The following is a 21,192-nucleotide window of genomic DNA, read 5'->3' as shown; positions in this document are numbered from 1 at the left end:
AGGAAGGGACATTAGTGAAGACAGCAACAATACCATCCTATTACCAATCCAGTTGTTGCTTACAGACTTATCCATAGGTATACCCAGATCTATTTGCATCTACAATAAAATACATATACACGCATTACTCACTGGGCAAGTTTTCACAATAACCATGTGAGATAGGTTTTATTAGAGAAACAGAGACATAGAGGGAACAATTAACTTGGCAACTGTGTGGCAAACATGGCTTCAAAATCAAGCTATTTTCCTCTAATGCCATGCACTTTTGATGCATCATGTTATGTTGGAAATTCAATTAAAAGTCAAGGCCTTTTCTTTGGAGGTGAAAAAATAATAAAAAAATACTTAAGGAGTGTGTGTTTAGGTTTTTAACTTTTTTTTTTTTTTTTTTTGAGATGGAGTTTTGCTCTTGTTGCCCAGGCTGGAGTGCAGTGGTGCAATCCTGGCTCACTGCAACCTCCGCCTCCTGGGTTCAAGCGATTCTCCTGCCTTAGCTTCCCGAGTTGCTGGGATTACAGGCGTGCACCACCACGCCCAGCTAATTTTTGTATTTTTAGTAGAGACGGGGTTTCACCATATTAGCCAGGTGGATCTCGAACTCCTGACTTCGGATGATCCTCCCGTTTCAGCTTCCCAAAGTGCTGGGATTACAGGCATGAGCCACCACGCCCGGCCTAGGTTTTTAACTTCTACCTGGGATTATTTCAACATTTTTAGAATTAAAAGTAATTAAAATAAAGAGTATTACATCTCTTAAAAATGTTAAAAAATATATCATTCCAATTATTTTCTAGGAAGTACATTCCTTCATAAATGTATTTACCAGTAAGTCACTCTACTTTTTATAGTGTTCATACAATGAGAAGAGTTTTAACCACAAAAAATAGTTTTTAACCAACACACTTATTTATTTTTAGGCTGTATCTGTTTTGCTGCTATCATTATTTTCTTTTATGCTGCTAACCTTGTCTTCTGTGTTGGTAGTTTTAAAAATATTTTAGGTGTGCTTCTGTTCTTATGTTTTTGCTAAATTCAATAAACAGAGAATCGTTAGCCTGAGTCGTATCTGATTGTGGAACAGAAAACTCCATACAGAAAAATATTTAAATTCACATTTTATTTACTATGTTTTGTTACTTTGCAATATTTAAGCTATTATTTCCGACAGGTCTTTTGAAGCATTACATCAATGTGTACATTCCTGAAATTATTACTTTGATTTCTAAAAAAATGATTTATTAATATCAGACTGAACTTAATATGTACAAGTGGACTGAATGTTATACTTTTTCCAACTAAAAAACGTGCGGAAACACAGAAAACAAATCAGATTATTTCCAAGTAAATCCACCCTATAAATGAGATTTTCCATGTTTTAATGAGCCATTTTATACTAAGAGTGCATTAGTTTCTTTTTTCTGCTGCACTGTGAGAGAGTGTTCTGAAATATTTGATCAAACATATCTCAGTTTGATAGCTCTCTTTATAGATTTGCCCCTTTGGGGGACATCTGATTTCTCTATCTCATTCCACTGTCATTCATTGTAAAATATTGCTGCATTCTGAAATGGTTCTGAAAGTGGTCTTATGTACAGTTTAAATTGTCTCATAACACAATTCTTTCTTTTCAAATACATGACACTAATGGGTATCAGTTTTTTTTTTAATCTGCATTTATACTCTATCTGTTAAAATAAGGTAAGTTACAGGAATAGTGCAGTTGGCATTTTTGCCTTATTCATTTCTGAGTAACTCCTAAATTAATTTCTAAGGAGAAAAAAAGGATTTAAAGTGATAGAACATTGATGCTGTTATGATAGCAATAAAATAAATTCAAGGGTATTAAGCCCTGATTCTTTTTTAAAGTCATGAAAATGTTTCATTGGGTTAATTATGATAATATACCATAAATAATTATAGAATCAGAGTGTAAAATTTTTTTTCTTCACTCTGGAAACCACATGAACTATTATCTGTCAGAAAATCTAATTATAAGTCTGATAATAATTGGACTAGATGGCCACATGACAGTCCCACAAACATAAACTTGCCTCTAAGTCTCATGATGTCTAATTTTAGTCTGTTCTCTGCCCTTACCTCTATAACATTAACCAAGCAGGTATAAGCATGCTAACATTTAAAATTACAAGTTTGCAACCAAACGCATTTTGTAAGCATACTTAATGACTGCTTTTAAGAATTCACGGTGAAAGCAGCCTGGCTAATGTATAATACAAGGAAATGAAAGTTAATAGCCTTGAGTCACAGTTAATCTTTGTTCTGTCACCTATTAGTTGCAATTCACTTTTCTTCTGTGGAACACACTTTTCTCACTTAAAAAATGTTAGATAGTCTCATCATTTCAGCATTTTTAAATTCTAATAATAGAATGCACATACCTCACACCTTGTTGTTGTGATAGTACACTGTTCATGTTAAGAGTATCTTTAACAGATATTATTTTGATATATTGAAGAGACCTCTAAGAATTGTATTGTGGTGAAGTTCTATAATATTTATTATTTGAAAAATATAAGAAAATGTAAATTCAATTATACTTTGCAAATTAATTTCTTAGTGAAGGAATTTGCATAAATACTATATAATAAGTATAAATATATGCTAAATTCCTATGCAGACATTTAGAATGAAGTAGCATGATTTCCCCACCCACAATTTCTTTGACCTTTACCCTGTTTTTCTGTTGTCCTTTAAAAACATGGAATGGTTCCAATAAAAAAAAAAAAAAAAGAGAGGGTGCACCAAGAAAATATACCCATTTGGGAAATAAGTGATGTTAAAATACTGTTATTTCAATCCATTTTTTATTGTGTTATATAAAAATATGCAAATTTAATGTTAAATATTATTAAATTAAAACTACATTAAAAGTTCTAGAGAATAAATTATTGAGTGTATTTCAGGTATTTTAATGACATTATGGCCATCTATATGGCCACCTTTCCTTCAGTGTGGGTGTGTGTATCTCAAATCAGAAACAAAATTGATTCCTTTAGGAATCTGTCAAATCTGCAATTTCTGATTATTACAATTAAAATTTAGTAAAAAGGTGAATATCTATTTTCAAACTGTCCTCATTATTTTAAAATACCTTGTGTATTAACAACATTTGGCTTAGAATGTAATTTAGTCTTACCCACTCCCCATTACAAACATCAAGAACTGTTCTCATTTACTTTTTTCCAGATCAGTTAACTTCAGTAGTGAAAAATTTATTAATACATTTTTGTTCAAGTTTAATAAATTGTTCACTCTGTGATAAATTTCCTGAAAGTGTAAGGGAATAAATAAATAAAATATTATGATATGAGAATAGCAGTTGGTGTGCTATGATGTTACTTTCAAATTACTTTGTTAAGTAGCTTGTGATTTTATGATATCAAAACAGGACAAAATAAAAGTGACATGTCAGAACATTTATTCTTGGCAAAAAGCATTAGAAAATATTAATCATTTCAGAGAGGTTCTGAATAAATAAATGATAAATAAATAAGAGGCTCTGAATGAATGAATGAATGAAAAAGTATAGAAGCAAGTAAACTGCCTCAATATTGAAGTTTACCTGTATTTGTTTGAAAGCTTAATTGATTAATTAAGTAATTTTGAGTCAGGAAATTAAACAATTGTACTTTTTTTGGCACAGAATCTAAGTTTAATCTTAGATGAGATTAGAGCATGAGAAATAACTGATTTTTTTAAATAGACAAGAGGAATACAATTTTCTGTCAACGGAAGTTTTAATGGCAATGAGATAGTTATATTTATATTCCCATTTTACAGATTAGAAAAAATACCATGGAATTTTAAGTAGTTAGCCTAAGTTTACATATACAGAGGATCTGTAGAAAGACTGACACTGGGCACATTACATTGGCTGTCACACGTGATCTGGAAGGCTGTGCAACTGCACTGTGAAAGGTTTTCTCTGAGATTTTACACTGAAGAAGCTCTGAATGAAGATAGTACCAAGGGAGGATATTGTAAAGAAAAGATTATCTGCAAGAGTACAAAGAAGCTGGAGGGGTTTTGAAATAATGATAACCTCCATTTTATACGATCTTACTAATTACATTTGGCATATTTTCCTTCTTTAGTGCTCTAGTCTTTCTCATAACCCAAGTTTAATTTCACCAATTTTCTGTACCATTGGGATAGTATTGACAATATTTCATTAAGTTCTAGTAACTTAATTTTTTTCACTATCAAGTTATTTATTGGATGGGTGATTGGTAGACGTATTATGTTGTACTGATATTTTTGCATATATTATAATGTAATAGACATAATGCAGATATAGACCTGTGTGCTATTTAGGTACAATTTTAAGTTCATTTCTACAGGTAGCATTAGAGGAAGAAAAAAAGCAAATAAAATATATATAGTTAGCAATTCCAGTTAGCAAAGGCCCAAATTATATTGTGACTTCTATTTTGTAAGAAATCTTAAAACACTGAAACTGAAGACACCAAATCTGAATATCCTTTAGTGTTAGCTCAGAATAACCTTTAATTTTATTAAGAAATCAAATTTGAAAATCTTCCATCTCTTTCATAATTTATAAAGTAACTGAAAAATGAGTTTTGTATAATTGAATGAGATCTATAAAGGTTAAGATGTCCTTAAAATACCAATGGAGAGGAAAGTGTTGGACTTTCACTTTCATCCATGATAAGGTGAGATTAGCCTTCTCATCATAAACAATTATAATACTGGACAAAACAAACAAGGCAATGAATTTCAGAAACTGGATAATGGACAATGCAAACCTATGACAGTTAAGAGAAGGAGAATGCCAATTGATAATGGAATAACTGGAAAAATAATCCTTGAAAACTATAAACTATCAGTACTGAATCAAGAAGGAATAGATGTCTAGATAGCTCTATATCCTATGAAGTATTATATTTATAATAAGATATTTTCCCATCAGGAAAACTCCAGATCTAAGTGGTTTCATTGATGAAATATGTTAAATATTTAAAGACTTAAATAATCTCAATGGTATGCAAACTAAAAAATCTTGAAGCAGAAGGAAGATTACTACATTTTTTTTTTCTCAGAGATGAGATCTGTTCTGTCATCCAGGCTTCAGTACAGTGCCATGATCATAGCCCACTACAGCCATGAATTCCTGGGCCCAAGTGATCCTCTTGCCTCAGCCTCCCAACATTTTTTTTTTTTTTTAATTTAGAGATGGACTCTTTTACTTTGTTGCTCTGGCTAGTCTCAAACTTCAGACTTCAAGCAATCCTCCTTCCTTGACTTCCCAAAGTGGCAGGATTATAGGCATGAGTCACCATGTTCGGCCTAAGATTATTCTTACATGAAAGCTTTACCAAAAAATTAAAATAAATAAAATTATATACTAATATTCCTCATGAATAAGAGGAAAACATCAATCAATTATATTATTATTAGAAAGCAATATAAAAATGACACTGCATTATTACAAAGTTGTTTTTATTCCAGGAATTCAAGATTGTTTTAACATAATTCACCACACTAACAAAATTAATGAGGAAACACAGCAACAAAAACACGATGGTCCTTTCGATAGAAGCAGAAAGAGCATTTGTCACAATTTAATATCTATTTATAATAAAGACTCTCAAGAAATAGGAATAGAGGAAAATTTCCTAAATTTAATAAACAGCAAAACTATAGTTAATACAGACAATACTAAAAAGATGAGCTCATTCTCTCTAAGATTTGAAACTATATGCTTTCACATCTATTATTTAATATTGTGCTAACAATCCTAGAGAATGCAATGACAAAATCATTAACAAGAAAACAACAGATATAAATATTGAAAAGGAAGAAGCCGAGTGTCCACAACCATTCACAGAAAATAGCTTATTTAGCCCCCACATTAAAAATATTAATAAATCTACTAAACTTTATACGTGAAATTAGCAAGATTGCATGACATAGAAAATCAAGTGTATATTTAGATACTAGCAAAATCTAAATTTTAGAATACATAACACTCTTAGGAATAAATTTAATTAAATATATTCAAGGACTGTACATATAAAACTTTTAAATATTTACAGAAACTAAAAACATAACAAAATAAAAGGAAAGGTAAACCATATTCATGGATTTAAAAAGCAGTAATGTTAATATAAACATTCTCTTTATATTAATCAATAATTTCAACACCTCATCAGCTTTTGTGAAAACTGAAAAACTGATTCTAATCTTTATTTGGAAATGCAAAACTAAAATAGACATAACTTTTTTTCTTTTAAATCAAAAGTTTTGTTTGTGAAAACAAAGTCTACTCCTTTAAACTTTACAATTAAAAAAATATTGTGTAGACATACTATATAAGACACTCCAGTACTGGCATAAGAATAGACATTAGACCATTTAGTGTGACAGAATAAAATGTACTCATTCATATCCACACAAATATGGTCAGTTGATTTTCAAGAAAGTAGCCTAGGTAATTTAGTAAGTAAAGAAGTGCTTTTTCTAATGAATAGTGATGTAATATCTGAATATTTATATGGGAAATAATGAACCTCAACCCCTACATTAAAAGTTCACAGGTATGAATTTAAATATATTATGAATCAAAAGTAAAAATCTAAAACCATAAAGCAAAAAAAAAAAAAAAACCAGAAAGAAAAACAATCTTTACAAATCTTGGTGTAGGGAAATACTTATTTGATAAGATGGAAATAAATTAATACGCTGAGACTCATTGAAATTCAACATGTCAAAAATCAAAGATTAAAAACTGGGGGAAAATACTGAAAGTACATAGGATATGTATCTTAAATATATAAGAATTCTTACAAGTCAATGAGAGATAAACCCAGTAAAAAATTGCAAAAGATTTAAACATTTCAAAATAGAAAAAATACCAATGACCAGTTAGCATAAGAAAAGATGTTCCACATCTATATCCATCAGAGAGAAACAAAGTAAAAGCACAAAGAGATGTCATTACAAAGCCAGAAGAACAGCTAAAATTGAAGATTGATTAGTTGCGAGTGATGCTGAAGATGCGAAACAAGTGGGGCTCTGGTACGTCATTGCTTTTGGGAGTATAAAGTTCTCAACTAAGGAAAATGGTTGAACAGTTTCTTTAAAAAAATAAGCATGTGCTTATATATGTTCCTGCAATTCCTCTCACTTTTACTCAAAATAAGAGAAAAAAAAATCTTCTACAGATTTTGTACAAGACAAAAGTCTTCCAGAAAAATATTCATAGAACACTAGTCATAATATCCCCAAAAGGAAACAACGTATGGGTGACTGGATAAACAAGCAGTGGTACAATCATCCACAGGAAATAGTACTTAGCAGTGAATAACAAATAAACTCCTTACACATACAACACAGATGAATTGCAGCTCTGTTATGCTGAGCAGAAGAAGCCAGACACAAGATTATATAAGCTATGATATCATAAATATAAAATTCCAGAAAAGGTAAAACTAATCTATAATAAAAAATAGAATCAGTGACTGACTGAACATGGGGAGTAAGAGGACTATTTGCAAAGAGGTGAGAGGACTTTATTCTGAGGCAATGAAATTATGCTTTATCTTTATGGAGCTGCAAAACTTACTGATCTGTATGTTTATTATGTATATTTTTTACAGTATGTACATTATATTTAAATGATGATTATAAATAATATACATAGATTTACTAATTAAGAAGAATTTATTAAAACATTTCATGAATCATGAACTTGAAAACTCATTTTCCTAAATGATAATCATAGCTCTAATTCTACTTTTACTTTCTTAATAAGACATTTTGAAGCTCTGGGGAAGTAGACACTAGCAGAGTTTCTCAATCTTGGCATTAATGCTGGGCCTTCATCTGTACCCCCAGTACTGACACTCAAAAAGTGCTCCAGGCATTGTTAAATGTTCCTGAGGGGTAGAAAGAAAGGGTCCAAGGAGGAAAGTCTTTGCCCTTGGAAATTACAGATTTGGGACATCAAGTCTGTGGTCAGAAAGATGTGGATAGATTTCCAGACCTAACAGTTGTCAACTTGGTTTTCACTGCAGTTCACTTAACTATTCAAAGCTTCTATATTAATTCACATGTATACTTTGAAAATAGATAATGAACATCAGGATATTAACATTATGCTTGACATCAAATCAACCCTTAACACGAATATATAGTGTTATTATCTCTGTTCAACTGTGCAAATATCATCTGTGAATAAAATTACCAAAATAACATTTTGTTATTGCTACACTACTTTACAGTTTAACTTTTTATAGCTTATGATCTCCATTACTTTTATTTATTATTATTAAAATGTTAACTTTTATTTATTTCCCATTATAAGGCTAATATTAAATAACCTTATTAAATAATTAATAAATAAATAAATAATTATTAAATAATTAAGTATTAAATAATTAATCCTATCGTCAAAGATTTTCTCCTTTGGTCTATTATATGGGTGCCAAAAACAAGGCATTTAACACATCTGATTCTTTGTGTTCTCCATTGTGAAACAAGAAAATGTAAATTCTTTAATTATTGCAATATGCAAAAGAAATGAAGTCTTTTGAAAAATTTAGGTTTCAATAATTTAAAAAAGTATCCTTAAATCTTTAAATTACTTACAGTCCCTAGAATTTAAAGAAAGAATTAAAAACATTTATAAAGATGTAATATGGATAAAGCCTCAAGGGAGAGAGCAGAATGAGATATAAGTAATTCTAATATAGCTCTAAAAATAAGCTGATGCTTCATTCCTTGAGCAGAAATTATGCTGATGTTGGGAAGGAATAAAATATTTTACAGCTACAGGTAATATAATAACCCACATATCTTGAAAAGGGAATATAATATTTTTTACTCATACTACCTTTTACCAGCTCTCATTCAATCATTAGCTAAATATTTGTTAAGTATGATAGATACCCATCATAGTAATTTAATGAATATCAAATCAAAACCACAGATTCTGTTTCAAGAGGGTAGTTTAGTATAGTTGAGGAGGAACAGCTTACAGTGAAAGAGGAAATAGACCAGTTACAGTCAACTTCTGTGAGAGTGAACAAGAAGTCTGAAGCAACTGCACCTCTAGTAATTAAAGAAATGCTGTATGAGATGTGTAGTAGATTACGTCTTCAAAAATGTAGCACTTTGTCATTAAAGAGGAAAGAGGTGTTTTAAACAGGGCATATTGCTAGAAGAAAGTTCTAAGCTGCAGTTAAGCTGAGAATCTTTGGTATTAGTGAGATAACTGGCTCACCCAGAACCTGGTGTTACTGACTAATGTGAGTTGCAGCAAGATTATAGAGGCCTTTCAATGCTAGGTGGAAGAATTATAACTTTTTCCACAGTGAATAAGTATTAAACGATTTGAAAAGAATTGTACAATTGATATTGTAGAAATATACACACAGTGACATGAAGTACAAAGAATTCCAAATGGAGGGTGGAAAAGAACACCAGAGAGCAGTAATGTAACTATCAGCATTTTGTTTAGTTATAAAAGATAATGTGAAAGACTGAATTACTGCATCAATCAATTTATGATTTATGTAAACACTTCTTGTATAAATAAATTTCTAAATTTCTATTTTTTTTTAATTATTCACATTGGTACAATTTACTCCCGTGTATAAAATGTGGTTTTGGTTTACAAATGTAGTGGAAAGAAAAAAAAAATATTTTCTATAGATACATGCACGCATTTAAAAAATATATTCTAAATGGTTATTTTCTTCTGACTCTTGAGGACATAATATCACAATATTTATAATATGTGGGGGAAAGACGTTATTTGTAATGTCTCTGATTATCTAATATCAACCATAAGACTGCTCAGGTGGAGAACAGCTTAGCTAAACCCTCATGGCCCCAGTGAAACACAGGCTGCCTCAAATCTGAACAGGTCTATTAGGAAAAAAATAAAAACCAAACAATACAACGGCAAATGTTGTGTATTTTGGGTAATCTGAGGGCCAATTGCATCATGACCATGTTCCTTCAATTTCCTAAGCAGAGATGTATTACTTCATGTATCAGGTACCAAGCTGAAGAACTTGGAAAGAAACGGTCCTACTCTGACCTCAATCTGTGAACGTTGTAAAATTGCAGGTTAAAAAGTATTCTCACATTAATTTTAGTTCTCCAACTAAGCATCTTTTTCTATACAAACTTTGGCTAACATTGTTGAAATGCTTTGAAATATTCTGGAGATGAAATCAGAAGTTTTTTTTTTTATAAAATTTCTATGATGATGATTTCTTTTAAACACTCTGACACAGGGAGTTGAAACGCACTTCATAAGAAAAAATAAAACCAGCTTTGGTACAAATAGAATAAATAATTAAAACATTTCTGTGTCTTTATAATAAAGTTTTCCCCAGAGACCAAGCAAAGCTAAGCAAAACAGATCAAACCAAGTCAGAGAACAATGACAAAAATCAGCACTTACCCATATTTTGCAAAATTTGCCCACCGTTTCACTATGGATCTACTCAAAATTTCCTCAGCTTTTGTGTAATTAACTCTTCTTTCCAGAGGTAAACCAAAGACAAATTCAATTTCATAGCCATGCATCACTCCCATCCATTCTGGCCACGGAAGTTTGGACGATCGGTGTTCAAAATAGTAGAAAAAGGCATTATTTCCCCATTCTGAGAACTTCTTGGTGAACTCCAAGGCAGGGCATATGATATTATAATCCCCAACAACATCATCCAACGCCTCACGGTAGTTTTCAGGTCTCTGATCATCTACCCAGTCTGTGTAATGAAAAAGGATGGATTCCTTTCCAAACTCACTCACACCTGGAAAAAATATTTTTAAACCTTCCTGAAATTCGTTTCTAGTTATGATACTATTGTTGTCTTTGCTGAAGCCAGGAGCACCATAGACTAAAAAAGCTGTCCCTTCATCTTTATTAACACCTACCAAGATCTGGGTTTTCTTAAATTGTCCAAGTTCAAGTAATATGTCTGGCATGTCAGTGAGAAAATCACCATCCATGGTTGGACCAAAGTTTACTGACAAGAGAGTCCCATAGGGGACAACAAATGCTTCATTCAGAAGAATTTCTTGGGGATCTTTATTTCTAAGGCACTTGACTATTTCAGTCTCATTATCTCTAGAGCAATCAGTCAATTTAGCTAAGGTCAACGTTCTGTTCCTAGCTTCATAAAGAGATGTTACTGCCCAAGGAGCATTAGAGGATCCACTTTGTAGAATGGCTCTGGTGAACAATGAATGGCTTCCAGGAGAAAGCAAATGCAGGCTAACTGAAGCTGCTCCTGCACTTTCTCCAAAGAGAGTTACACTTTTAGGATTTCCACCAAAGGCTGCTATATTTTTTTGAACCCACTGAAGAGCCAACTGTTGATCAAATAAACCCATGTTCCCTGGAGCCTCAGGATTTCCTGGCAAAGCTAAGAATCCAAGGGCACCCACCCTATAGTTCATTGACACTACAATAACTCTTTCAACCCGAGCCAGAAACTTGCCATCATATACATGTAAAGATGATGTTCCAGTTTGAAAACCACCACCATAAATCCATATCATTACAGTAGCATTTTTTGGTTTAGGTGCCGGAATCCATACATTTAGATATAAACAGTCTTCACTGAGGTCAGTGTTTGGGTTCCACATCTCTGATCCATGGAAGCCTGGAAAACTTTGATCTATGTTCTGATAGCAAGAATTTGCATATTTTGTGGCATTCCAAATATCAGACCACTTGGTCAGAGACTGTGGCTTTTTGAATCGAAGTCTACCAAGAGGTGGCTGTGCATAGGGAATTCCAAGAAAGGCTGTTACCGTGCCACCAAGAACTGTTAAGTTCATCCCTCTGACTTTTCCATTCTTTGTTGCAATTATGATGTCATCTTCAGTATGTGACTTTCCAATAAGCATGCAGAGCAAAAGAAACCAAAAGAGAAATCTGATGCATATGATTGTGACTTTGCTATGCATATTGATTTCTGAAAAAGAGGTAAGTATAATGTTTTATAAGCCTTCTGCATATAGCGTATTATACTTTACTGATGATAATTACCTAAAATATAGTAGTTATTAATTCTACAAATTATGTAAATAAGAGATATTTTAGTTTTCAATTTAGAAAAAATAATAGTGGAATGGAAAATAAAAAATATTCATTTTGGGGATATTTATTGCTAAAGCTTTGTAACGAAGAGCTAGTAGAATGTTTGTCCTAGTCAAATTTAATATTACTTCTGACTATATGTACAGTTCTACCAAAAAAGCAGTAAACAGTAGTCTACCTACATCAGATATAATTTCTACCTTGGTAAGAGGAGAAAATACAAGTTCATATATTCTCTGAAATATCATGACTGGCTGGTTCTTGGCAGCACTGTTAAGTAGGTTAAGAACTTTTAAGGATCAATAGATTGTCATTATTGTCCTTTTCTGTTTTCCTTGTCTTCTCTGTGGTCCCTTTTGCCAAGTGATATCTTCCTCTGTACGATATCTTCCTCTAGTATATAAACTGAAGATAATTTAGACAAATTATTCATAGAATATTAAGTAACGAATATGTGGTAGTCACCATTATTCTACAAATTGTGAAAGCTAACACACATGCTACCACTAGTAAGGGCTATGGAAAAATAAAGAGTGAAGGTTGAGGATATATTTCAGGTAATTTCTCTAAAATTTAATAAACATGAGGGACTCTCTATCACATTTATAATGTCAAGAGAGAGAAGCAGGGGCTAGTATTGTAATGTCTGGGAGAAGATTGTGGTTTAAGAGGAATTTTACACTCAGTATTACTCAACATGTATTAATATTTGTTATAGCAATTTGTTAACAGATTAAAGTATATGCAGCTAGTGAAGCTAAATGTGTTAGCACAGTCAGAATTACTTACATTTTTATAGTGAAAAAAATGACTGAAATTAGAGGATCGAAGCTTAGAAAATATTGGGTCACATGGCAGAAGCAAAAATAATCTTTGTGACCTACAAAATCATAAGTATTTGACTTTTATGAAATATTAAACAATATTTAATGGATGACATAGACTATTTGGGGAGATCAAAGTTTTATCAGAAATTCATAATGCAGACATAAGTTTCTTTTCAATAAGAAAGAAATTAAAAATCAGATTTGGAAACTGTGACAAAAGGAGACAGCAAAATGTAATGAAAATATCATTTAAAAGAACTAATGTCTCTCTTTTTTTTTTTTTTTGAGATGGAGTCTCACTCTGTCGCCAAGCTAGAATGCAGTGATGCGATCTCAGCTCACTGCAACCTCCACCTCCTGGGCTCAAGCGATTCTTCTGCTTCAGTCTCCCAAGTAGCTGGGATTACAGATGCGTGCCACCACTCCCAGCTAATTTTTGTATTTTAGTAGAGACGGGGTTGTACCATGTTGTCCAGGCTGGTCTCGAACTCCTGACCTCAAGTGATCAGCCTGCCTCAGCCTCCCAAAGAGCTGGGATATCAGGCATGAGCTACCACGCCTGGCCATAAAAGAACTAAAGTGTTTATGTAACTGAAAGAAACCCAACTAAAATAGTCAATTGCAAATACTGATTCTCATTCACATAATAATAACAAAGATCCATTAATGTACAAAGTCTTCCCTTTATTTTTTCTCAAGTTGCAATCCAACCTACACAACCAATGAACGAATCCTACAAACACTAAGCATTTGTATTAGTTTTTTTCTTTATTTAATTTAGATTTCTCAAAACAAAGAGAATAAATAACAATTCTAATGTCTGTGTCCCAGACCTAGGATATCATATTTCAAATCAGCCTAATTCACCAATGGTCATAGGACATCTGGTGACCTACAAGTATTTTTTATACCAATAAATATCTGAATTGATTAATTCATGGTCTGGAGCATTTGGTTCAGGGCTTGATACTTAATGGATATATCTATATCTATATCTATATCTAATTCTAACAATATCCATATGTATATGCATATATATTTACATATAAAATGACTGCTATAATAATAAGGTTTAAAAAAATTAATCCACAAGATTATCATTTTTCAGTTCTGTTTGGCAGAATTAGATGTGTGCTAAGATCAATAAAACATAATTAAAATATATTTTTAGCAGCATTTCTACATTCATGATATTTAGGTACTATTACATAATAATAAATGCAATTTGTTGTACAGTAAATGCCATTTAATGAGAGGGATACATTCTCAGAAATGCATTGTTAGGTGATTTTATCATTGTGCACATATTATAAGTGTACTCACGCAAACTTAGATGCTATAGCCTACCACACTTTTAGGCTATATAGTATAGGCTGTTGCATCTAGGCTACAAATCTGTACAACATGTTCCTATACTGAATACTGTAGGCAATTGTTAGAAAATGGTAACTGTATGTGTACGCAAACACAGAAAACGTACAGTGAAAATACTATATTATAATTGCATAAGACCACCATTATTGATTGAAACATCATTATGCATTGTATGACTGTATCATAAATCATAGTAAATAAATAAAATATAACAATGACTTAGTTTCCTATTACCTGACACTAATAACATTTCAGACATAATCAAAGTTTTAGAGGCACTACTGCTTCAGTTCTTTTTTCTTTCTGATAATCACTAATCCCTTTCTCTTAAATAAATGCAGGAGAGCACTCGGAGAAAAACAAAGAGCTAGTATGATTTTTTATTTTCTTTTTTGAAAACATCCTCTAGGAAGAAAAAGTGAATAAGGTGCAAAGCTGATTGGGCTGTTCGCTCTAAGCTGCAATTTAATAAATTAATTGCAGCATCCCTGGTTGTATCCATCCTCCCTCTTGCCTAGTTCAGTCGATGTTCTTCTAAGTCTAATGCAAAAATCATCTTTTTTTTTTCTTGATTTTCGTTGAATATTAGTTTGTCTTTAGAAAGTAAACTCCAAATTGTAATAAATTTTGGTCTCTGATAGTTTTCAAACTTGTTCTATAAACAGTTTAATAATCTTATTGCAAAGCAAGTAGTTATTACAACACTGTATTTTTGTTTTGTGTAATTATGAAATGTGGCTTCATTGTTTATGTTAAATAGTTGCTATAACATCTAAATGGTTGTAATATCTTCCTAAGTCACTTAATTTGATTTAATACAAAATTTGTTGTATGTTTATATTTATATTTTGTGCTGAGTAAATCTTGTTATATAACAATATGATATGAATCAAAATCTTTACTTTTTTGGTAATGATATCTGAGTTATCAACTTGCAAATAAATTATTAACAATCCAAACAATCCTTGTAAGCATATATTCACTGCAAGAATGACAGTGTAATGCCAACTCATATGTATTGTTGCAGAGTGTTATGTGACATTTATTGTGTACTTTAATGTAAAAATATGCAGATGTTCATATACTTACTATCAGTGTATTGTAGGCTAATATTTTTATATTTAATTGCAGTACTTTATTTTTTAAATAAGCATCACTTTGCCCCTTTTATAATCTGGTATTCTCTATTCTAACATGCTGCTCTGTAGTTTTGACATTGAAAGACTTTACAAATTTTAATATGTTTATCATGTAATTGGGCAATCAAAAGAGAAATAAATGAAAATAGAACAAAAATGTTGAGTCTATATCTCAAAATTTTTATTAATGATTAAGATATTCAATAAAACCTTATTTTTCTTTCAATAAATTCTGGTGCAATTGGATACTGTCTCATTAAACGATTCTGAGAGAACATAATATGTTTATCATAAAGAATGAGGCACATTTTCACAATTACAGCTGTATATCTGAACTTAGAACAATTTGCTTATCAAAACAGTATTTAATATTGGAAGTAAAGACAGGAGTTTTTGTTTGGAATTGAGAAAATCAGTTTTTGAGGAATTGAGTTTTTGAGGTAATTGAGTTTTGGAGGAACTGAGTTTTAGTTTGGAATTGAGAAAATTTACTGGCAAGTTTTGAAAATGCTAAACTGTTAATAAATTTCAAAAAAGGTGACAAATCTTTTTTTTTTCTTTGCATTTTTAGTTCAATTTTAAAGGTACCATCACAATTCCCTAGCTGACATTAAGAAAAAATACGAAATGTTATACTATAAGATATGAGTACGATAAAATAATTTGTATAAAGAACTTTTATTTGGGATACTTGAATATCAAATAGATTTTCAAAATAATGGGCCAGCCAAGAATTTTTAAAGGATGGTCAAGCAAATATTCATAATATTTTCCCTGTGTATATAGTAATTTCCCTATCTTTTAAAAAGTTACAATTAAATAAATATTTATTTCTACTTCGAAATAAACCCTCCTAAAATGTTAGAGAAAGAGTCATCTAGATAATATTAATATGATCTAGAACAAGCACTATTAAATGTATTTGATGAAATTAGAACAACAATATCTTATATCAAACTTAAAAGCTTGTTTTGTTGCAGACTAAGTGAAGCAGGGAATTGAGGAAGTCTGTTTATAAATAGACTACATCACTGTCTTTCAGGGATTCTTCAGCTATGCTTTAGGCATGTATACATATAGAAGACACTACATTAGATATAAGAAACTTAAGATGTGTATCTGTCCTCAATTAGGAAGAACATTCACAAACTTCATCGTGTGAATAATTTGAATATTTATTAGAGAGATTTCTTGAGTCTTCTTTGAAAATTAAATAGTCTCTTAGGTTGCTATCCAATTACTATTCTCTTAACATCTGGGACCGTCTAATTTCGGTAAGAATAAACAGATGCTGGTAAGAAACCATCGAAATGAAGATAATATACAATATAAGTATGTATTACACTTATCAAGAAATGAATCAAAGAAGGAACCAAGTTTATAGATAACATGTGACTTATTTAGCTACTATTAGCTTATATTTTATAAAAATGAAATATGGAGTACATCCCAAACATATTTTTACAATTAAAAAAGTGGGACATTTCAAACAAATGATCACCAAAAAAGGAGAATATAACAGAACTTTGATAATCCAATTAGAAATTTTATTTGGCATCCAAAAGGCTACTTTATTTCATATCCAGAGAAAATTCTGAAGATTTTTATTCAAATGTCTTGAAAGCTCAGACATCCTTAAACAAAGTAACTATTTATATAAGTAAACTGTCATTGTATTTATTGTAACTATGAGTTTCTATTAAGGAAGGTATTACACAGACTAGGGACAGGAACTCCTAATCGAGTTTATTATCAGGAAATATATTCATAAAAACATAGAAGACATACTCATAAAAGTACATAAAAAATAGAAGTCATAAACAATGAAATCACATTTCAGTTTACTTTTAATCATTCATACATTTTATATCCTTAATATTTGATTCCCTTGTTAAAGTGGAACTGATGTTATCAAAATAATAGTTTTACAAGATTATAGGATGAGCAGAAGGTATATTTGCTTACTATTTCTATAATAGCAAAATAATAGCAAATGGAAAACATTTTGCTGCAATTTAAACAAACATATAAAAAGTGAACAAAAAGGGCAAAGGGGACATGTTCATAATCATTGTAAATCAAATTAGAAAACAGTTTTTTTTTTTACATAAAATAAACTTCAATGTTTCATTTGTCAATTGTTATTGTTAAAGTTTTAGGTGAAAAAATGTTGACTGAGAAAAGTATTTTTTCAGCAAAAAATAAGTTAACTATTAACTGTATCCCACTTAAAAAGAAAAAAAAAAAAACAAAGTAAGACTATTCAAAGATTACTTTTACAGGGACATTCAATAAACAATGCATTTAAGGGTAAGCCAGTATGAAATGTTTTTTCTTAGGTAACTCACTTAGAATATATATCACTGTGATTCCACACGTGCTATGGTCCTTTATACAGAGTTGAATAAATTCATTATTTTCTCAGCAGTTAAATAAACAAAGTCTGCGTTCCCTGAATAATAGGAAGATTTGATGCATGTGCCTGCTGGCTCGCTTCCTCTGTCCCATTTGCAAGCTTCAGTAACTGTTCCCCACAGAGCACCAAAGGGACACAACAAACACGTGAAGAGATCACTCTCATCCCACAGAATCAGCTTTACAGTAACTTGGATCTCTATATGACGGTGTAAATTCAGAGCAACTTACCCGATTCTCTGCAACAAAGGTGGTAAACTTTGCAAGGAGTGAAAATCATGTAATACTTCAGAGAAATGCAGGATGCAGCTGCTGCTCCAGCCTGTAAATTGGACTGCACTGACATTCAGTGTTACTGAATGTAGCAATCAACTGTTACTGACAAAGCTCGCGAGAGTTGGCAGCAGTAACTTGATCTAGAGGCAGCCAGTCTTTACTTTCTGACATCTGTTCAGAGGCTAATGGTATGAATGCAATAGTGATTCATTTACAGTAGTATTACAGGATTCATGCTTTACAATTGCAGGTAGTCTTCTAAGAATGAAGAAAAAAAGCATAGAAGCTTCTTTAAAATAATCTGAAATGTAACAGAAAATACATGTTTCTCTTAACACTATCCAAACTTTAAAAAAAAACATTTTTAGAATATGCATATTTCCTATGCTTGTCTTAATATTTAAAGATGTATACATCATTCTAAAGAAGCGCTATTATCGAAATCCATTATAGCTTCAATCTGCGCTAATTATGCAGCTAGAGAAGATAGTAAAAGAGAAAATAAGAAACAGAATTCTCTATATATAAGCTATGCAAATCAAAAACTTAGTTCTACTAACTGAATGGATGTCTCTGATATGTATCTCCTTTCAACCCCCACACTCCAACTCTTATTTAAGTCATGCAAATTTCAGCATTGGTAATTTCCTATTCAGAAGACCCTGCAGGCAGTTATATATGATGAGAAGCCACAATTTTCTGGTCAAGACAGGAAAAAGAAAATGAATAATTTTCACCAAACTCTATAAAAGAGACACATTTGTCAACTGACAGTGCACATGCTCTGGGGAATATATTTATGTCTTTGGCGCTCATCTTTCTTGAAATGATGTTCAGGTAAATAATTATTTTAAAAAACCTTTAATGAACTCTTTAATCCCTATCTTCTCAATGCAGTATATTCTGAATCTTCTGTAAGTGATAGCTTTCACTTTTAAATCTCTTACTTTTGGGCTCACTATGGAGTAAACAGAAAGCATGTATCAATATTTGCAGGTGAGCACTTTTTTTGCCTTTTGATAGAGTGTTACATTTTCAAACAAACAAATATAATTGGCATTTATTGTAATTCTAATTTATGCCATTCATTATAATTGACAATTTACATTAAATATTTTATATTATTCCAACAAATATGAGAGTTATTATTATTAACCACCTCATCAGATGAGAAAGCCAAGGTTTATGCAAGTCAGAAGCTTACTATATTTCTTACCTCTAGTACCTGCTGGGAAACAGAATTTTAATCTGTATTAGTCTATTATTTCATGTCAAATGCTTCCAAGAGAATAGCCATTTTGGTCTTTTAAACTTATCTTTTCTGTGAAAATTGCTACTTAGGCAGTATTGACTCAATAATAAATATCACGATCACAATTTATCATAATCATAATTTATAATGTATTTAGAATATAGTTTATGTAATAACAACTTAGTTACACAAAAGGCACAGAATACATAATCTATCTAAAAAGGAGGAAAAGGAGGTGGAACACAGTGGTTCACGAATGTAATCCCAGCATTTTGGGAGGCCTAAGTGGGTGGATTGCTTCAGTCTGGCAGTTCAAGACAAGTCTGGGCAACATAGCAAAACTCCATTTCTACAAGAAAATGGGTCAGGCATGGTGGTGCACGCCTGCATTCCCAGTTACTTGGGAGGCGGGTGAGGTAAGAGGATCACCTGAGCCTAGGAGGTCGAGGCTGCAAGCCATGATTGTGCCACTACACTTCATCCTCGGTGACAGAGTGAGATCCTGTGTCAAGAAAATAAATTAATTAGTAAATCAATTAAAGCAGGAAAAGGCTTTTAAAATGGAAGTATACTGACAAATTTGCAATGATCTATATAGTGATGGCATTTCTGTTTAAAATATAGTAAATCTGATGTTCTACATGAGAGTTCATGGGTTCAATATACATGACTTTTAAAAATCCAAATGTCAAAATTCTTCTCTCCAACAAAAGTCCACTGCATTGTTTCCTGTGTTAACATACAGTCAGCCTATTAAGGAATGTTTTGTGATGCTAGTGAATTCAGCAGAGCATTTTATACGCTTCCTGTATCTACTCACTGCTATGTAAAATATGTCACATATATACACGTATTTCATTTTCATCTTTAAACAGGAAGCCAAACAATAAAATTATTGATTTCAACCAGATCTTTATCTTTAATGCCCGTTTAAACTGGCTAACTAGCAACATCAACTGATTACACAAGTTGGCAATTTTTCTTCTGCTCAATGTCTTTACTTCAAAGAACTATCTTCTGTTACTGCCCCTGTAGTTCTTTTCCTCACATGATTTCACAGCTATGCCACATTAGTTCATTATTTCAGTGCACCTCTAAAGCATTTCTTCTTCCTGTCTTGGAAGTTTCTTCCTTGTGGCTCAACTTAGAGCAGCTGCTTTGTTTCTGTGAGGTCATCATTTTCTCACACACATCCAGCGGAAGGATGTAGGTCAGACAGTGAGCTTGTTTTAGAGTTAGTAGGCAAGCACTATTCCATTACCTCACAACCTGGATGGTTAATGATCCTGCTGTTAAATGTTGAGTATGCCTTGTAAGCGACACTGATGAAATACCACAAGACACTTGACACGGCACTAACACTGCTCAGATTTTGCAACCATATATGCTGAAGCTTGGGCAGAACAATCATTATGGTCTTGGCTCTGTGATCACTTTCAATTAGCCAGTCACAGTGGTTTTTTGCTTTTACGGTCCCATTGTAACTCAGTTACCACTCTTTTCTAGATAGCAGCATTCAGTAAGATTTGAGATGGTGTGAAAAACATTAATCCTGTATTACACATTAGTTTCCCTTAGGCATACTGATGCTAAACTTATATTAATTTTATTCACTTTTTACAATAGCACTGTGTTCTCTGAAATAAATATGGATATAAAGAAAAGTATATATATATGTTTTTTTTTTTGTTTTTTTTTTCCCTCTTGAGATGGAGTCTCACTCTGTCCCCCAGGCTGGAGTGCAGTGGCACAATCTCGGCTCACTGCAACCTCTGCCTCCTGGGTTCAAGCAATTCTCCT

General features: G+C 31.9%; 1 protein-coding gene across 2 annotated transcripts in view; it reads right to left on the bottom strand.

The window, feature by feature from the left end:
- The window catches only part of BCHE (butyrylcholinesterase), a 69,107-nt gene extending 50,853 nt beyond the window's left edge, over positions 1-18,254 (bottom strand). The window contains exons 1-3 of one of the 2 annotated variants that reach the window (XR_001002070.1): positions 18,096-18,254; positions 10,460-11,984; positions 8,935-9,018 (exon numbers count right to left, since the gene is read on the bottom strand). Coding sequence is in view for 1 of the 2 variants with exons in the window: in XM_011944628.1 (XP_011800018.1) it covers positions 10,460-11,984; positions 18,096-18,210 (1,640 nt within the window). In the remaining variant the exon portion in view is untranslated. The remainder of the gene's footprint in view (positions 1-8,934; positions 9,019-10,459; positions 11,985-18,095) is intronic. The other variant, XM_011944628.1, reaches the window with a different exon arrangement.
- Between the last annotated feature and the right edge of the window lie 2,938 nt (positions 18,255-21,192).

This window comes from Colobus angolensis, unplaced genomic scaffold (assembly GCF_000951035.1).
Source record: "Colobus angolensis palliatus isolate OR3802 unplaced genomic scaffold, Cang.pa_1.0 Scaffold234, whole genome shotgun sequence".
Lineage (NCBI taxonomy): Eukaryota > Metazoa > Chordata > Mammalia > Primates > Cercopithecidae > Colobus > Colobus angolensis.
Note: the sequence above shows the minus strand (reverse complement) of the source record. Positions and strands in the feature narration are given on the sequence as shown.